At 45.5% G+C, this 12,363-nt stretch overlaps 1 protein-coding gene across 5 annotated transcripts in view; it reads left to right on the top strand.

Moving 5' to 3' along the window:
* Positions 1–8,656, top strand: part of STXBP6 (syntaxin binding protein 6) — a 256,274-nt gene extending 247,618 nt beyond the window's left edge. For all 5 annotated transcript variants that reach the window (XM_080807490.1, XM_080807493.1, XM_080807491.1 and 2 more), the window contains 2 exons: positions 1,427–1,584; positions 7,304–8,656. In XM_080807490.1, coding sequence (XP_080663616.1) covers positions 1,427–1,584; positions 7,304–7,327 — 182 coding nt within the window. In that variant the 3' untranslated portion in view covers positions 7,328–8,656. The remainder of the gene's footprint in view (positions 1–1,426; positions 1,585–7,303) is intronic.
* The last annotated feature ends 3,707 nt before the right edge of the window (positions 8,657–12,363 follow it).

Here is a 12,363-nt window from a genome sequence, read left to right as displayed (position 1 = left end):
GGAATGGTCTAACATGGGCTATCATCATAGTCATGAATATGATGTGAAAAAAGAGTGGGGCCAAGATTTCTCCTCCTCCTCCATCTTCTAAAGACCTAGACCTTCCATTCCAATCCTTATATTCAACCAGTTTCCTCCAGAGCCTCTTCTCTGTTAGTCCCTATTAATCTGTGTTGATTTATCTTGGCTCATGGAGTGCTTAATACAACTGAGTAATACTAAGATACCCCCATTTTCCTCCCCTTAGCACATAGTAGAAGCCCTTAAAATCTATTCCTAAAGAAGAAAAATGGGAAACAATTTACAAGTCCTTTGTAGGCGCCAGGCACTTTCTTTGCCTGAGATTCTGTTCCACAAACCACAGACTTTTCCCACAGAGGGGAAATTAGGAAGCCTTTACAGCTGAAACCAAAGGAAATTACATTTCTATTAAAAGCTGTCTGTGGCTAGATGCATCCATCCCAAGTACAAAGTTAAATGATGTAATAAACTTATTCAAAGATGTAAGTCTATTACCTAAAATGCCATTAAATATCTTTCACTCAATGTTAACAAAATACAGCTATAAATTTTCTTGGGTTGTAATTTTGCAAGTTGCTTGTTCTCAGTGGGTTATGCATCCACTGTTGAATTCTGTATTTCCTTCCTGGCAAATGGAATGTCAGGGATACATAATCCTTTGAAAAATGGTGGTTTTCAATTTTCTCATGAATCTGGAAGTGCTCAGTTCCTTCTAAGGCTGGTTTCTGTCACCATTTTCTACCTACTGGCTAAGTGCAGTATTGAGGCCCCATATTTCGTAAACTGGAGATCAGAGCCAAGAAGGCCCAGCCAACCAAGCCATGGCTCAAGATTCAAGGTTGAGGGCTGGCACATCTCCTCTGAACTCTGAGACTGATACACAGCTTCTCATAAGAAGCCATGCTCCTAAGGATGACAGGGTAAAATGGAAGGGAAGAGTTGAAAGAAATACAGAGAATTCTCTCTGGAAAAGTTCTGCACCCCCTTTTCTGGTGGGTTTTCACTTAAACCCCAGGTGAAGAGGAAATGTCCATAAGACCTAAATATATCTCATTGAATTTGCCTAATTTTATAAATTTCCATTTGCTTTTGCAAGCCCAGTCCTAAATCCAAATAGCCCATCCCTTGGACCCTCACCAGACAGAATGGCAGGAGAATGGTCGTGAGGGCTATGTCAATGAAAGGGATGTGAGAGAAGACATCGGCATTTGCCGGAGTCCTGCAGGCTGTGGGTCCTCTTCTTACACATGCGCAGACAAGCTCAGAAGAAATGTTGATGGATTCCTAGGTACCGGAGGCTTCTCTGGAGGGAACCCCCTTGCCCTTGCAGGTGCCCAGCCCTCACAGGCTCTGTCGCCAGAGGTCAGCCCCGGCAGCCTCTGATGCTCTTGCTATGCTTCTTCAGGAAACAGCATCCTCCATTCGGCGGCCGACAGCGTGACCAGCGCCGTACAGAAAGCCAGCCAGGCCTTGAACGAGCGCGGGGAGCGGTTAGGCCGAGCAGAGGAGAAGACGGAAGACATGAAGAACAGCGCCCAGCAGTTCGCGGAGACTGCACACAAGGTGGGTCCCACAGGGGCGCGGAGGTCTCCACTACGGAGGCTCAGGGAGCTTTGGCTCCAAGAAACTTTTTTTGGTGCGTTTCCCATGGTGGGAGATATAAAATCAAGCCCTCCCCACCCCCCAATACATCCTGCTGCTTAGTAAGTACCAGAATCGTAAAATATTTCTTCTTGTACCCGTTTCTTCATTTCTCTCCTTGCTAATGTCTTTCTCTCTCTGACCATGGATCTGGAAACTTGGGAAACGCGGACCATCCTTAGTTCTTGCCCAGAATTTTAAGGCTCAAGTTTCAGGGAAGAGAATGGGGGTGGAAGAAGTCAGATCCACGAATATCCCTCCCCCTGTGGCCAATGCTTGAAAAAGGACTTGAGTCTGTCGGTGCGTACTTTTCCTTGCCATCCTTTTCCAGTCATGGTCATGAGCCCAGCATCCTGTGTTCTTATCTCTTCGCTGTATGAAAAGCAAGTTCTAGTCCCCCACAGCCAGGGTACCTCGGGGCTGCTTGCCCCTCTGCAAGGGGGCTTGGATCTCGAAGGCTGCCCTGACTCCTGCAGAGCTGCCCACAGGGCTCCTACCTGCTCTGATTCCGGGTCATGGCATTTCCCACGTGACCACAGGCACACACGTACACTTTCACACACTCCCGAAGAATGTGCCTTTCAGCAGGGGAAAGGGTAGTTTTTATTGGCAGCCAGCTCTCTGAGGCAGTCGAAAACCAAAGGAAAGAGCGGCCCTGTTAGTCAGGTGATAAAGAGGATTTATGACTGATCTTGTGCTTCAGGTCAAATAGCAGTTGTCTGGCTAGGGGTTGAAATTTAGGTTTCCGGGAACAACCCCTGCTGATAACTGTTGGGCATCTCCGACTCACAATCCGGCCTTCCAGATAGGCTTTTCAGGTGACCTTTGGGGAAAAAATTAACTTACTTCAACAGAAAATCCCAGCTCTGCTGAAGAATCGAGAATAGAACCACCTGAAAAGTGACGAGAAAGGTCTCCCCACCTGAGGCTAGCTGGCCTCTCCCAGGGGCTCATTCCCAGGGCAAACTGTGGATCCGAACCCCCAGGGGATGCTTCCTGCCTTCCTGTCCTGCCCCTGTTACACAGATCTGTCTCCTTGTGTCATCAGCTCTCTGTCCTGTCGGGGTCTTATCACACCCCTGCCTCCAGGGCCCATGTGGGCTTCCTGGAGAAGACCCGGCCAGATCTGCCTGAAAATGCAGTTGGCCCTGCTCGAGGGCAGACCGTTGCTGACCACATGTCACAGAAAGAGGGAGCTCAGACTTAAGATTTCCATAAGGTACATATTTAAGGTTCCTTCTCCAGCCTTTGTGAGACAGAATTAAGGATGAGATGGAAACACTAGAATTCCCACCCTGGCTTCATTTATAACCACAGCAAATGTTGTGATTGGCGGAGGGGCAGTAGTGGAAGTCTGGAGAAACATTCAAAGTGTTGATTTGGGGAAGGGAAGTCTAAAGGGAGTTATTTTTTAATTATCTTCAAGTCTTGGGGGGGGGTGGGTAATAGTACAGGCAGTTTGAACCTTGCCATACAAAATAGTGCATTCAGCAGTGCACTGATAAGATTCTGCTAAAACCAGACTTTAGGTGAATGATGAGATCATGAGCCGGGTCACCAAGGAAGTCTGTGAAATCATTCTTCCTAAGGCGGAGTAGACAATACCTGGAGGTCACCCATGTGGGCGTCCCCCTCGGAGGCGGTTGTACAAACACTGGGTTGGATAACCTGACCAGATGGCCATGATTCTTGGCCCCAGTTGCCCTGTTTCCCTGATGTTGTGGCCAAGTGTGCTGGGTGCGTGGGAAGGCAGTCTGGTGTGGTTAGCTTCTTGTGTTTGATTTACCATCCCAGTGACCTTGGGCAAGTGCCTAATTTCTCTAAGCCCCAGTTTCCTCATCAGTAAAATAAGGGTAATTAATAACAGTTGCTATCTCCTAGGGCATTGAGAGAACTGAATTAATTCAAACCCATAAATCTGTGATCACAATACCTGACATATACAAGTCTGAATTAATACTGGCGATAATAATTTCCCTGAAAATAATTTTGTTGAACCTGCCCTATACCATCCTATAACGAGCACTGTAGGGGGATGGAGAAATGTGATTGAGGACCCCAACAAAGGGATCAGGAGGGCTTAGAGATGAAGATTTTGTGCCCCCCAAAGTGGGGTGGGCAGGGTTTCTACTAAATGCGATACTTTCTAAACACAGAACAACCCTTGAAACAGGGCCTGTCAGAGCAGAAACTGATTAGGCCACCAGAGGCAAGGGGCCTCTGGCCTTGACCACTGGGAGGATCGGTGCCAGTCAGCAGCCTATTTTCAGGAGAGATGGAGCGGGGAGGGGGCATTCTGCCCTGGTTTTGGCTTCCCTGCCTGTGGGTATTCTAAGAGGGAGGTGAAGGGGTTGCTGGTGTCTATTAGTGCGTGTGAGGGAGCAGGAGCTAGACACTGTCCTGGCCAGACATAGTTTTCTAAAATTGGGGTGTATGCTTGTGAAGCACCAGCATTGGCAGCATTCCTCACGAGGAGAGTGACCTCTTTAGTTAAGGTGTGGCTTTTTCCCAGGGACTGGGACTCCAGATCTAAACCCACTGGCACGGCCTGACCGTGAAGGTGTCATTTCCCCAGCCAAGCCTCCAGCAGACCTGCTGGTGAGGACAGCGTTCAGAGGTAGAAGCCAACTTTCCACCCCCTCCCCAGACAAGCAGCTGTGTTGATTCATAGTGGGCTGTGTTTCTGGGCTGAAACAGAGGGTATGTGCCAGCACCCTTCGCAGACCACAGCAAAACCAGGGGACGGCTCCTCCGTGTTCCCAGATTAAATAAGGGCATACTGCCCCGGCCGGAGACTATGGCACACTTTCCTACACTGCAGTCAAAAGGATCTTTCTGACTTTTCCCAGGACTCCTGCAATAACCCAGGTACATCAGTGAGTGGACCACCTTCACACAGCCCCACCACCAAGATACCTGGGTGCTCATCTCCAGGAGAGCAGATAGAAAATGTTCCTGCACCCCCTCTTCCCCAGCTCTATTCGGCCTCCTTGAGGAAGCGTGGTTCCTTCCTGAGCTGTGGGCTTGGCCCAGTTTCAGCCTTTAGGGAAGTACAGCGCAGCCCCAGAGTGGGACTGCTCACTCTCCACTGCCCTAGAAAGCTCAGCGCTGCCATGTATGCCATGCTCGGACACCCGCCCTGGGCAGTGAGCCAGCAGGCGAAAGCAGCACCCACACCCAGGCAGCCTCAGATGACAGTTCTCAGAGGAAGGAGCACTGAGCTGCCCTGTTCTGTACAAGCTCACGCTTGTAGGGGGAGAGGGGAATAAGTGGCATTTCTCTCACTGGCAGGGAGCGGCTGCCTCTGTCCCCACTATAGTCACCCGCTTCCTTTGGGTCTGTGAACCAGAAGGGACCTCAAGAGTCCAGGCCTCTTAAAATTCCCCCCATGTGAGCAACGATTTATTACTGTTTGGAGGGAGTCATTTACACAGCTTTGAAAGAGAAAGCTTTCCATGAGATAGTAAGAAAACAAAATACACCCGAAGGAAATTTTTATCTCCTCTTCTGTAAGAACTCTGACATCTAAACTGATCCATAAGCATTTGAGTTAGAGAGGATATTTATAAACATGACAAGATGGAGGTATGTAGCAGTCCTGAGTTTAGGGCTCAAGGTCATGCAGCAAATTTGGAGAAGAGGAACGGCAGCACTTGCCTTCCATATTCCAAAACTTCTCACTCCCAGAGAATTTTAAAAAACAACAGCACAAACAAAAACACCTTAGGTAGCATGGAAATGATGCCACTTTCTGCAAAGATATTTTAAATATTAAGGATCCAGTCCCATCATATTTCTGTGATGCTGAGCTGGCCACGGCCCCACCTGGCAGGGGCTCCATTCAGTGCCATCCAAGACCCATGGTAGCAGTAACCAGGGCCCGGTGCAAGCAGTGGTACAGTTGTTGCTGAAAATTAATGACTGTGGGTGAATTGGCACGAGCCCATTAGCTGAAGGTTAACAGCTCCGTGAATAACAGGACAGCAGCACTGATCAAATATTTATGTTGGGTATTCATTATGCACAACACTTAACAGCTCTGTGTTGATTGGAATGGTCCACGTTGCTGAATAATGTATTAAAACTGGAGACGGAGCAAGAAGTGGAGTCCCTACAGCCGAGGGACTGCGGAGGACAGGGCCCTGGAACAGGTCAGACACCCCACATGTCCGTGGACCATAAACTCTCCAAGGTCAGGAGTCCTTAGCCACCTCCCCCTTTCTGAGCAAAAACCCACAGCGCTTAGCCCGTCAACATTGGGAGCACGCTCACACACACCGTCCGGCGGCTGACAGTTGTGGCGTCCACCCCGCAGAGGGTCTGCAGAGGTCTCGCTGAGGCTGCCTTCCCCAGGCAGAGGCACGGGGAGCTCTTCCAGGAGAGCTGAGTTTAGCAGCCCGAGGGCTAGGTCCACACGTCCCCCTCCATCCCATGCTGACCTGGCTTGGTGCCGCAGCTGCAGAGGAAGTGTCTGCTGCTCTCGCAGGTGGTCTTAGGTGGCAGCCCCAGGGTTATGACTTTGTTCTTGAAGACATCAAAGAAAGGGAAAGCGGACCCGAAGGCCCTGAGTTATACAGGAGAGATACAGGAGAGACTGCCCAGAAGATGGCCAGTGCCACTGTGTGGAATCAGAGGGCTCCCTGGAGCATTCTTTAAGGACCAAGAACTTGGTCGTGAAGCAGACAAGGCTTTCTACAGAGCTGTTGCCCATATAGAACCATCGGCTGTTTGCTCCAAGCCGTTCTGAGTAGCAGAACCTGTCTCCCACTCCCAGTCCCAATCCCCTCCCTAATGCCAGAGGCCGGACATGTGAGGAATTACAGTTCCGGCTCAGCTCTGCCTTCGGGGTCACCTCAGGGTATGGGCTCCTTGGAAAGGATCTAAGAAAAGCAAAGTCAGATTTAACTTAACGTTCCGTACCTGCCTGTGTTGCCTTCGGTATATCATCATGGGCTCTAGCTGGGCTTGGGAAGTTACTGAATGACACAGTGGTATTAGCATTCCCATCATAAAGGTCAAACATTTAAGCAAGCCAACTATTTCTCGAATACCAGCGGGAGGAGTGGTAAATGGAGGTCTGGTTTCGGTCTCTTGTTCAGCATCTCATCAGTAACACCGCTTCATCGTCAAGAGCTTTTGAACTTGGTTGGAGGTCCAGGCTGGATATTGAGTGGATTAATGTCAATTGTTTTTCTACAGTTGATTTTTAATATTTTATAAGACATCAGTAAATACTTATATTTGAGGAGTGTTGATTTTTTCTGAATAACTAGTAACCCAGCAGCCCAGAGACCTGGGTTCTACTCCTACCTGTTCCTAGATCAGTCTCTCCCTCTGCCTGTGCCCTTGGCTGTTCCATCAGCCCCTTCAGTGGAGGGCGGGAAAGCCACATAGTGTGCTCCCCAGCAGGACACGGAACACCAAGGAAACCACTGTTGTGGAGTAACAGAGGCAGTGTTCTGTGGGCTCTTGGAGAAAATGTTGCACGTCCACTAGATGCCACCGGGAATAATATGGCAATCCGCCGCAGCGAGTAAAACCTCTGTGCTGCCTCTCATCATGGATTTGGGGAGGGGAGCAGCACGGTGAGTTCTCCCCAGTGCTAACAATGCCTAACTTTGCCATCCCTCTTTCTCCTTAGCTTGCCATGAAGCACAAGTGTTGAGAAACTGCCTATCTCGGCAATGACCCTCTCGAGAGAAATGGAAGAGTTTGCTCAGCAGTTTTTACAAGAATTCCGGACCTCTGCTTACCTTTTTTTTTTCTCCAGTATATGGACATTTAGGTTTTTTTGCTTTTCCTTTTCAGACGTTAATATGAAAGAAAAGATGTAGTGTTTATACATTTCACTAAGGATTGTGCTAAGAAATGCTGCAGTGGCATCAGCTTCATTTGGTTTTTTTATTTTTTTTTTTTCACTGTATAGACATAAGTCTTCGTATGTATCTTCTCTAATTTTTTTTCTCAGTAGTTTGGATATGGAATTTGGACCAAATGTTATGCTGAGCTGGGTCTAAACTGGCAACATGTTGTTGTCTTTTTTTCTTGATATTAAACCAGAGAGGCACCTGGCTGGCTCGGTCAGTAGAGGACACAACTCTTGATCTTGGGGTCGTGAGTTCAAGCCCCACTTTGGGTATAGAGATTTACTTTAAAAAAAAAAAAAAAGTGATATTAAGCCAGAAGACTTTTTCATGTGGTGACATCAGATGTTCTTGTTCCTGGTTGGAAATCAGTCAAGCAGTGACTTTGTCACTTTGTCATTGCTTTTCTCAGTCTCCAAGCGACTCTTAATTTGAAGGTTAAGATTCTGTATCTTGAAACACCAGTCTGTATTATGGCAAACAATTGAATTTATCAGGGGAAACAGCAGTCTTAGATTTTGCTTTTTATGTCGTAATCTTTTGCATGAGCCATCACCAGCATTCAAAAAAAAAAAAAAAAATCAAAATGACAGATAGAAATCTACTTTCTGAGCTGCAGTTTAAATACTTCCAGTACTTGTTTCCGTGCTGATTATTTGCAGTTATCATAGGAAGGGGAAAACAACTTGAGATCAAAGACATAAGGAAAAGCCTATTTAAAAACCTCTGTGCATTCATGAATGTCTCTTTCTTTTGTCATTGCCCCAAATTATGGCAGCCAGTATTGAAAAGAGCTTGGATTTTTATCAAGAATTGATTTGTCCAGATAAAGGTCTGTGTAAATGATAATGTGAAAAGATACTACAGTTAAAATCTCTTTTCTGTTTGCAAAGTCATGCCTATTTTAGAAACATCCTCACCATATCCTTGGGAAATGGCCTTCAGTTTCTCGGTATCTGATTTTCGGAGGCTCCGATGTTGTTACTTGCTGTCTATTTATTTAATGTAATTTAAAGTGCGGGTGTCTTGACAAATTATATCTTATGGCCATTGCAACTTGCAAGGGCTGACACGAAACATGGCCGTGAAGCCTTTACACTGTAGTCAGATTGAATAAAGTTGGTACCCACACCTCCTGATTCTGCATTATTCCAGAGAATGCCAGGTTCAGAGTCTGGGAGTTTTCTTTGAGTGTTAAATGCTAAACATAAAAGCTGTGCTTTGTCTTTGTGAAACAAGGAGGCAAGCCAGTCCCAGCCTCCCACTGTAATGCATTGATTTTTAAGCTGCGTGAATCTTCAGGACCCCTTTCTGATCCTCCTACCCATTGAGCCGACTGAGTCCATGCATTGTAGCCTCTTACAGAGCAGCACAAGAGGACTTGGGAATTATTTATGCTGACTTAGATAGCTTAATTTCTCCTGATAAAGCATTCCCTGGGAGACAAAGTTGGGCTATAGGGGAAAAAAATTATCTTAGACAGTACCTGTCAAAAGGGAGAAGCGGTTTGCTGGAGACAAATTTCTGAATCCTCTTAGGAAGATGGTCCAGTTCAAGAAAATGCTCTGTGAAATTAATACAGTAAACTATGTAAGTTTACTATAATATTTTGTACTTTTCTTTCAGTGTCTAAAAAGGTCAAAGAAGCAAGGAACTTGCTATCTGATGAGTACCATTAGAAGCATTTCTAATTTCTAAGAAAATCCCGAAACATCACTTGAAACGGGTTTTGTTTGTAGACCTCCATTCAGAAAACACACATGCCCATGGATATATTCATCTTCTGAAATTGGATTCCAGCTTCAGAGAGAGATAGTTGGTATGAATAATTGGAAGGGTAAATCTTAAGCCTCCCAACGATCGGCCAAACTCAGAAATAAAATTGTTGCCAACTATCTAACAAGGGCGTTTGCAGAGCTGCTTCTAAAGCAGCAGGGGAGGAGGTCATAAGCATACTGTGAAATACGAGCTTCTTGCTCCCTGGTAGAATTGTGATAGCTACTCTTCATGAAATGTTAGCATTCCCCGTCATGCCCTCTGGCTTCACTCTGTTTATCCTTTTAGACTTCAGTCTTAGTGGAAATAGCTTGGTTTAGAAGAACACCTCTGTTAGCTCCTTCTCTTGATTCGCTTCCAGAGCCCAGCAATGCCCTTGACCTCCCTGGGGTCAACGCCCTAGCAAGGCCAGAACAGCAAACCCCCCTGTCTTTCCTCTTCCTCCTGACCTCTTGCAGAGCTGTCCCGTGATGACACATGTGAAGTTCTTTGCTATCCTTTCGTAGAAGGTGCTGCGATACAAAACATGAATACAGTCTAACCTAGAGCAAATTGCTAAAATGTCACATTCTTTGGGACCAATTCGTTGGGTGAAGCTGCTAGAAGACAGTAAATTTGTTTCACTTCTGCACTTCATTATGAGTTTTTGGGATACTCTATATCTGTGAAGGACTTCCTCAATTGTACCAACAACACATAGAGAAAAGAAGCTTTCCAGTATTACCATTTCTTCCTGGAACATAGCCGTAGTAGTCCTCACCTAGTATTAGATAATCTGCGTACAGGATGTATACAGTTATTCAGGTTAATGTTTCATATTAAAGAATGTATTTGTAAAATGTAACAAGATCAGTAGTTAACTTTTTTTAAGCTCTGAAAAAATAAAGATTGTGTTAGACTTACAATTACAGTGAAATCTGTCTTAATACTACTACTTTTGTGGCTAACAAAGGTTGTGCATTTATGTAAAAATATTTACAGAATGCCCTCAATAAGGGATAATAAAGATAGGTTTTGCTTTTCATTTTTAGAATTGTAACACCACTGCTGTCTGTTGTACAGTTATTAATTCTTCAGAAGTTTCTCTAGGATGTCAAATATAATTTTTGTTTCTTTCAGAGACAAGTAACACCTGCTTTATGATTCGTGATTACAGTTAACTCTAATTTTGTCATTAAATATTTTAACTCTGTGATGAAAGTTTGTTTCTCACAATTATTTGTCAAATCTGTAAAACACAACCCAAAAGGCAGGCGTCCTCATGCTTTTGATGCTGATGGGAAGATCTTGTGAGCCTCCGGAAGACCTAAGGGCCTAATGACAGCATTTCCATATATGTGTTCTAATGGGAAAACTTGAAACGTAAAAAAGACAAATGAGCTAACCTTCATTTGGACAATGAGCTGCTATTCAGCAAGAAGGATCTTTTTGTTTTTGGGTTTTGGTTTTTCTTCTTCTCATGGGCAAAGGAATTAAGCCGATGAACAATTCCCTTTCTGCTGATACCACCGATGCGCTCAACTCAGATACTCATGACACCATGTGCCCTCATTCAGCAGACTAGTTTCATGCCCTGTTAAGTTGGAAAGAAGACCTGATCAAATTATGTCGATTTACTTTTATGGAAGTAACTACTGCATCGCCTGTTTGTTTTCAAGGGCAGTGACTTGGGTGATACAGTACAGAGCAACCCTGGGTTGGCAGGAACATGTGCTTTTAAGGCAGGCAGGACCCGTTAGTGTTTCCTGGGTAGAAGGGCAAGACTGCGGTCTCTAGTTCTCAGAGAAGAGAGGATAGAGAGATGGCCAGATGAAGAAAACAGCCTGAAGTTAATTATGTAGGGAAAGGCACCCGTTTTTGCAAACTAATTATAAACCCATTGCCTTCCAGAGATGACTTTTTCCTTAATACAGTTAGTATTTGTTAGCAATCATACCACAACTAATTCTCAATTTGAGGGGAAGGATTAATATGCTAAGTGTTTAAAAAAAAAAAAAATCAGTGGTGCCTTCCCCCCTTGCTGTCAGCGAGGATGTACTTAGGAAAAGCTATCGACCCATCGTAATCATCATCTGCCTAAGCAAAGAGATTGAGGGCAGAAGTGGGGGAGGTAGAAGAATAGAGAGAGAAATACCAGAAATAAATTCAAACAGAAATGCAAGTGTTTGAGTGTTATTTCTGTTGATATCCATTCAGTGTGCCTCTTCCCCTGGCACAGGTAAGCCTGGGTGGCAGCTGGACAGATGTCCACACACGCACAGATGTCCGTGCACACACACACGCATCCACACAACTGGCAACAGGAAGAGAGCTGAGCTGTGCTCCTAGATGCCCCTGAAGTCACTTCTTGCCCTTCAGGACATGGCTAGGCAGGTGACAGTATTAAAGGGGTCATTAAAACCAGAAAAGGCCTCATGTAGGCCATTATCAGAGTATGAGAAATGTAAAGACTTACGACATGTGGGAGAAGAAGACATCCTACCCACAGGGCAAATCAAAAAAGTAGAAATGGGAATGCACTAACAGCCCTCTTGTACCAAGGTGGTACAGAAGATTTTTCTTTGATTTACTTTTTTGAATATCCAGGACTTAAATATAAAATGATTTTGCATAGCCAGAGTCAGCCGGACGCAAAATTAATCTTCATTTTTACCTCCCCACCAAACTTTCTTCCCTCTGTGCCCTTCCACCTTGCTGTCCAACCCTGTTTAAAGCCTGCTTCAGCTAACGGCTCCTACATTGTTACAGACCATAAAGGGCTGGTTCCCAGTGGCTTCCAGCAGCCTCCTCCCTGGCTGCATGACAGTTATTGGGGAGTTCTTAGAAATGCACACATTCTTCTCCCAAACACACCTTCTTGGTGTCCCTGGTCATCCTATCTTTTGCAAAGAAAAAAAGTTAACTTCAGCAAGCTCTGGATGGTAGGACATCTGGCTTCCCCAGATGCTTACTAGGTTTAAACCAGCCAATTAAAGCTGTCAAGGAAATTAAATATACTATGCATTTCAGCTTAATAACTGTTGTAATGTAACCTCCAGCCTTGACCCCCATTATATTTTCT

The sequence above is a fragment of the Martes martes genome (genome assembly GCF_963455335.1).
Source record: "Martes martes genome assembly, chromosome: 7".
Lineage (NCBI taxonomy): Eukaryota > Metazoa > Chordata > Mammalia > Carnivora > Mustelidae > Martes > Martes martes.
Note: the sequence above shows the minus strand (reverse complement) of the source record. Positions and strands in the feature narration are given on the sequence as shown.